This window comes from Parambassis ranga, chromosome 14, assembly GCF_900634625.1.
Source record: "Parambassis ranga chromosome 14, fParRan2.1, whole genome shotgun sequence".
NCBI classification, from domain to species: domain Eukaryota; kingdom Metazoa; phylum Chordata; class Actinopteri; family Ambassidae; genus Parambassis; species Parambassis ranga.
Window position 1 is genome coordinate 10,264,143 of NC_041034.1, and position 7,467 is coordinate 10,271,609.

General features: G+C 37.5%; 1 protein-coding gene across 1 annotated transcript; it reads right to left on the minus strand.

The window, feature by feature from the left end:
* Window positions 1-417: 417 nt before the first annotated feature.
* Window positions 418-6,889, minus strand: ufm1 (ubiquitin-fold modifier 1). The gene is made up of 6 exons (XM_028421993.1): window positions 6,804-6,889; window positions 6,645-6,701; window positions 5,412-5,469; window positions 4,285-4,324; window positions 3,021-3,053; window positions 418-932 (listed from the first exon to the last, which is right to left on the minus strand). Coding segments are annotated over exons 1-6 (264 nt in total). The 5' UTR covers window positions 6,806-6,889; the 3' UTR covers window positions 418-858.
* Window positions 6,890-7,467: the final 578 nt, after the last annotated feature.

Sequence of the window (7,467 nt, forward strand, 5' to 3'; positions counted from 1 at the left end):
GAGGGAATCTACTGCTCCTTCACATTAATCAGCTACAAAAACAATAAAGCACATTTCAGACTGATTTGCATTTTTGGTTCGTCTTGAATGGAAACAATAGGGAAGCCTAACATGAAAAGAGATTTTAAAAACTGACAAAATAGAAGACAAATTTTGTTTAGATTTCAGCCTACAAATTATTCATATTAGGAGAGATTTTCTATGTTTATTTTGAGAATATGCACACTGCAGGCCTTTTGGTGACCGCATACGCATAATCCAACAGAGGGCAGCAAAGAGCCATGTGTTTGCACAGATCAATTTAATAATTTGAAGACAAATTCTTTAAGTAAAAGAAGAAACTATACACAAGACAGGAAGTTGTGTTAACTTGTTTTAGAGAAAAAAATCTGTCCACAAGACAATCGAACAGACAAATTATCTGCATCAGAAGCTTTTAATGAAGCAACAGTGGTCCTTGAACATGTTTTAAAAAGAGAGATGATGTTACTATATTCACAATGCAAGTAAAAACAAAAGCAAACATTGCAAAATAGGCATGCACTGTTAGACATACTGAATGTTTATTGTCATTTACAAAGATACAAAAGCTCCTGTTGTTTTTTGCTAAAATTTTGCCATTATGCAGCTGTTGTATATGTGTGAATAACTTGTGTGAATAAGTTGACAAAGACACTCTGAACATGTAAATCTGTGTGCACATCGTCAGCAGGTTTAACCATATCTCATGTGAGTCACTGTCAGTTTTGGGCCAAAAAATAAATATGACACCCGCTGCTGAGGTGTTTCCTCAGTCTGAAGTGTTATGTATGATTCTGCAGAGTGAGTCATTATGCCGTCAACGAGGAAAAAGCAGCATCAGTCTCCCTGTCCTCCCACTCTGTCTCTGGGAATGAGACGAAGCTCTGAGCCGTGTTTTAGAAACACATTTCCTGCAACACAGGACAGAGCACCAAATAAAGATCACAGTTTATAATCAGTGCACTTTAATAAGGGGTTTTATTGTCAGTAAAACTGCAGCTGACATGTCTCAGCAGCTGAGAGAGAAAGTTTTGTGTTCATGCGTATGCAATCTGTTCCAAAGTTGCACACAAGTTTGCTATAAACATAAGGATTCATCTTATTTAGTTAAATTGAATAATTTATAACCAGCATTAAGAAACCACAGATAGAAATGTCCTTCCTTCATTATGCTTAAGCAGCTGGAGCACAGGAAAGTGCAAAGTGCAATGTTAGCCTCATAAAGCAAAATGAAGACAGACAGATTGTAAAATTACATCTGATCAATTTCCACTGTGCTCTCAAGCCTGTGAACAACAAGCAGAGTGGGTGAAAAAAGGCAATCTGACAGAGGTGTCTGAACTGAGGCTATTCTTGGCAGCATGCAGCATGAGTGAAACACACTCGCATGCCCACCACTGTTTCCTTTCTTAGCAGAAAAAGACACAACCTTTGGTCAAAGCAGGTACTATTGTATCCTGCTCCTTCTCTCCTCAGAAAACCCAGGCTTGATGACAAAGATGACTTACATAAGGAGAGACCTGAAGTATTAACTTAAGGGAAACACCAAGAAGGCTGACGCAGAGAAAAAGTGATTCAACAGTGTTATAGCAGCTATAATACAAGCGCACGAAGGCAGGTGAATTCTGACCAAACAGATTGATGCGTTTGCTTTTGCACCTTCGGTCAGATCACTTTTTAATTTAGCTTGAATCACCTGAAACTCTGTCAAGTTAATTTCAGGAAGAAATAAGTGCCTCCAAGTTGATCAGCACCGCTGCAGTGAACTCTGAGTTAAAATCAGTCACAGTTAGACTGAGACCAGACTCAGCACTAATTAAAAAGTGGCAAGCAGCTTGAGTATGGTCAATGAAGCCTTGCATTACAGTTCTATATTACACCATCTGTGGTTTGGGGACCAATTAGGCATTAGGCAAGAGTTTCAAAATGTCCTTCCTGAAGGAGCACTGCGACTCCTCTGACCTTCTAAAACACACTTCTCAGCATTTAGCATTGGTTGTTATACTCTTCAACATCTAATTTTGTAACACTTTGTGAGGTTATGGACAGAATTCTAAAGGGGTTGATGTGATTTTAAGCTTTAGTACTTCGGTAGCTGTGACTCAGGTTGGAAAAGTGGTTCTGTCTGCTAATCTTCAGGTTTGCATGCTGATTTTTGGCCACATGCTGATGTGTCCTTAGGACAGACACTTAACCCACAGAGGGCGGCCTCTTTGCATGACAGCTCTGCACCACTGGCATGTGTGATTGATTGTGTGGATGGCTGAAGCACTGTAAAGTGCTTAGGACACTCCAGCTCCAATCATTGAAGTGTAACATACTATACATCATTTACTGTTTAGTTGTAAAACAACCAAATATGAAGAAGTAAATTATGATTTATACAACAGTGAGCACCAAGTTGTATACATCAGGTTTCCTGCATGTGCAATTTCATCCATGATACACATTTTATTTTAGGTTTTCCAAACTTTGATTTGTAAAGTCTGGTATTATTTTTACAGTACAGTATCTTAATCCTAATATGAACCTCTTTTTCATATTCAAGACTAACAACTAAACCTTATTCAAATAACCAGAAAAGAAATATGATCATATTATTATATTAACTGGAACAGCTTGATCAATTAGTTCTGTTACCCCGAGTCAGGCTTCTTGTATCGTTTTTGTGGAACCTCCTTCAGAGTCACTGCCTCCAGGGGCTTTATCAGTTCCATTTTTTATGCCATTAATCCAATGCCCCCAGTATTAGCAAAGTGCATTATGAAATATACTCTGTTCACTTTCTGTATTAATGCCTAAGGTCATTAATGCTTTGACAAAAACTTCAAAGAAAGCTTAAAGGTTGATTAGGCTTTCAATCCCTTAAACACAATTAAAGAAAAATAAACAACATTTTGTACCACCAGAGTGGGTTTAAGTGAAGAAGTAATCAAAATATTTTCGTCTGTGCAGCTTTTCACGGATTATCTAAGTCATGGGCGACAACAACAGCTCACCTGCAGTCTGGGCAGGGTTGATTCCTATTCCATCTGCAGGACAGGAAAAAAAGAGACACACAGACAATGTAAACCAATGGAATTGTCATGCAAATGAGCAGCAAAGAAATGAGAAAACTCATTTACAATATCAACAGTTTATCCATAATAATGCTGGAATATAAGCAACAAATGTGACAGTGTGCTTCTGCAGCAGGCAATTCCGTCTGCATAATAATAAGATGAGTCATTAATTCTGATAATTCTATATTTATATTTAAATAAAGCTGTCATATCTTAGCCATTTTATTACAGGACTTATCTCACACTTGCAACATATTCCTACCATGCTATGTCATCTTTTTATATCTTTAACTATATCAGTATCAGTATCAGTAAACTACAGCTGTCACTGTTTGTTCTGGAAATTACTGTAATAACACGGTCAATAAAGTTCTGTGTAGCTTCCAGACTCCTAAGATTTCAATTTACAGCAACATATAGTCAGGTCAAATGTTCAAAATCCAGTTGAATTATAAAGAAATTCTAGTAGCAACACATCAAATAGGAAGATAAGGTCATTTTAGGTAACAATTAACTCAAGCTGAACCAAAACAGGGGCTACTGATAAAAACAAACTAGATTATTGGTCTTCTTGTTTTTTTTTGTTTTTTTCTGTGTCCCCCCGCTAAGTATTTTCAAGTGTAAACAACATAACAATATAAGCCTCTGAAACTTCACCAACATGCCTCAATAAACCGATACATTCACATTCATTTTCACAGGCTGCTCATGTAATGTTACAGATAGCTGCTTACATCCTTCTTTGACATAGTAAAAGAAAATACAGAGCATCTGAGTCAGTAACAAGAAGGGAAGACATGACTTTGTGATGAACAAAAAATATTTCAAAGTGAGAAAAAAAATCTGACATTTTTAAATATGTAAATCAGTTTCTGTAATACAAAAAGGAAGACGACAATATTCTGACGTGACAATGTGTGGGCGTGCCTGCACCGATGAATATATAATTGTGCCACATGACAGTATTGGTTTATTATCAGCATCAGTATGCAGTTCAGAGACTGTAATGAGCCCCCTCTGATTTTGTTACAGTTCCCTTAAATCCCCCAGATTGTTGTTCTGCTTTTGAAAGCTCCCAAGCATCTCTGTCACAACACTAGAATGAGACCCTGAAGAACACTAAGATAGTCCTTATTCGCTGTCAAGCTTGAAAAAACATTTCTTAAGAGACAACAAAACTGTGGTTGAAAGTTTTACTCACCATTTGTTATTATCGCACTAGTTGCTGATGGCACTTTGAACTGAAAGAGGAAACAGACACAAATTATCCCACTCAAATCCCTGTCAGTGAAGTTCACAACAGAATAAATGTTTGACATTTAAGGAAGTTAAATAAGCTGGGGCATGCATATCATTTGGCCTGAAAAGTTACAGTGTAAAAAAAATCATTAAGTTAAAGTTACAGAGTCAGTGTGTTCTGTCTTTTCTGTGCAAAAGCTTCAGAATAAGAGCTGCAGTTACCATGTCCAATATCATTAGACCCAAACTTGGTGACATGAGTAAAGCAAAAATACTGTAGTGGTTTTCTTTTTAGTCTTTTGTCTGCCAACTTCCATGCTTTTCAGACACACTTAGGAGAGAACCTGAGGAAAAGCCAGGCATGGTTAAATTCCTGGAAGAAAATCACTCAACATGGTCACAATACATGGCCTACTTCAGTGTTTAACAGAGGTGGATGTGGGCTGGTGGGATTTGCGGTTTAAGGATAGGGGGAGCAGTCTGTCACCAGAGAGATAAGGTTACCAAAGGGCTGCTCATCAAACTACTGCCAGGTAGCACAAGCAGCACACATGTAGTGTGTTTGAGATCAGAAATGAGTGGGAGATGAAGGAGCTGGGTGGAATGTGGTAACAAAATGCATGATAAAACATCACATCACTGAGTTTGAACCACCAACATTTAGGTTGGTTAGCAAAGTGAATCATTTACATTTTAGTTCTTCCTTTAAGAGAAGAAGTTTCTGATTTTCATGAGAAAAATTACTGAGAACAGCGTTTGACAAAACAACATTGATTCTGTTTCCACTGTTATCCAATGCAGTTGTCTAATGGTACGATCCATTTAGTCTGATTTCTTAGTTGAACATTTCAAATACAATGCTCGCTCACACAAGTCATACTGACTTAAAAAGTGAGAAGGACCGACCAACCTTGGTCTTCCATCTATTTGATCAGGCACATACACAACTTCTATCTGTGGACATACTGCCTCTTTGTTTACAACCACAGTATAGATAGATAGATAGATAGATAGATATGTGTGAAAGTGTGACACCTAGGGAAGTTAGTGAACTTTCTTATAGATGGAATAGAACAATAACAAACTTACCTCCTCAGCAGCAAACTTCAACACTGCTGTGAAGGGTGTGCTCTCTGGGACACTTAATCTGCAACCGCAAGATTAAACCAAATTTACAACATTTCCTATTATATGCTTAATATTTGGAAGGCCATATGATCAACACTATGCCAAATAACCTTACTCTCTACTGTCTGCATCAGTGTTTGAGTCACTTTGATGTTGACAGTTCCAACAGAACAAAGACAAACTGAGTGTTACATTACTTTTGTTGGAGTCATTTCTGTTGGAGGCTACAGCACCTTTTCTGGCATAAATACAGGAGCTATACACATTCAGTTGGATTATTCTCCCAGTATCATTTTCATGGGAGTGAAGAGAACAACCAAGCATACACCAACAGACATATGTCTCTGAGATTCTCTGAAAACAATGGCTCAAAAGGCAATAGTCAAGTAAGGGAATAAAGAAGAAGTAATGTTGGAGGGCAAAATCATATGATATTATGTGCAAGAGTGACAGTATCAAGACAGGCAATGACACCTTAATGTGACTGCTGACAATACGCTAGACTGAGGGTGCATTAAGGTTCAGACTGTTCATCATTATCAACCTTTCTATTTATACTACATTAACAGCTCCAGGGTACTTTTTTATTTGCCATTTCTCTGTTAAAGTTCTGACATGTCTTCTAACAAATAAATTAGTATTGCAATAAATGTAGATGTTTTTTTTAAATCCATCCAAAGAAAAACTACACAAACCTACACAGAGGAAAAAGAAGGACACAATTTAAAGGTTTTTCTCTTTTGTGCAAAACATTATTTCTACCAGGGTACTGTCTGAAAACAAGTCCATGCTTAAGTACAAAAAAATAAAGCACACTGGCCAGATGTTAGTGTTATACTTTGATAAAAACGGCCGGGGTTTACTAAACAGCATATTGAGGGTTATATTACATAAATTAGCAAAAGTATTTATTTAAATTGATGATTATTCATCATTTAAAAGGATTTACAAATGCAAGCAATGTTATCAGAGACCGTCAATACAGGTTAGCTGGTGTTTTTGGTACCAGCATGTAAATCAGCACATGTTCTCTCATTAACGACATTTCATTTGTTGTTCCTGTCAAAATACATCAGAAGGCATCCGGGATGCCTTAAGCTAAAATGTAAAATTAATGTGTGAATGAAGCTGGAAATACAGATGTGTCCGATGTCGCAGCGTTAGAGTGACTGCTGAACTGTCAGTGGTACTCACACTTTGTATGGTAGCCGGGGGTCCGACGTTAGGGTAATTTTAAACGTTACTTTAGACCTATTTAAGAGAAAGAAATGGACGCCATTAGCACATTGACTCTTGTTGATAGATACAAACCATCGTCATTGAAAAATATTTAAATAAGAGGTAAAAACTCACATTTTTGGGGCGAGACGACTCCGTTTGCAATCTGTTTACACACACCCGGAAGTCCGAAGGACCCGTAGATACACGTCATCTATCTAGTAACACTTTGTCATATATCTGAGTAGGGTTACATTTTTTGGGATATTTAAAGATTTTTTGTAATTGCAAAACTTTAAGCAAAAATCCGACATTACAAGAAAATTTCAAGGCGCAATTTGTGCTAATAACAGACAGGCAATCGTAGCGAGGACCTAACGATTACCGTAAATGACAACAATACGGCGCGTGATTTTTTCCGGCGCGCATTTAAATCTGTCGAGTAGGATTGCATTGCAAGGTAAACTCAAAACCTCCCTTTACAAACAAAAGATAATTTGCTATTTATTCACATTGTATGTGTGTACCGCAGCCCGCCCTGGTGCAGGTAGCACAACAACGCACGGTGACTTGCGTGAAATCCCATGTAACGTGTTATTCCGCCACTAGTTCATACAAAAAAAGTCAGTGTGTTTGTTGTCATACTAATTCCAGAGAAAATATAATGACCTGACAGTTTGTTAGTGGTTATTTCTTATCTAAAAGGGTTAATGGAATGTTTGGACACAGGTGGCTAAAATGCTACTGTGGCCAAAGCATTTTAGAAGCATTATTTTGCATGGAGGCCTATGTGTAAAGA

Coding starts and splice junctions, on each gene's coding strand:
- ufm1 (XM_028421993.1), bottom strand. Junction 3,054..4,284: donor TAGTGCGATAATAACAAATG/GTGAGTAAAACT, acceptor CCTGTCCTGCAG/ATGGAATAGGAATCAACCCT. Junction 933..3,020: donor CAACCCTGCCCAGACTGCAG/GTGAGCTGTTGT, acceptor CCTGTGTTGCAG/GAAATGTGTTTCTAAAACAC.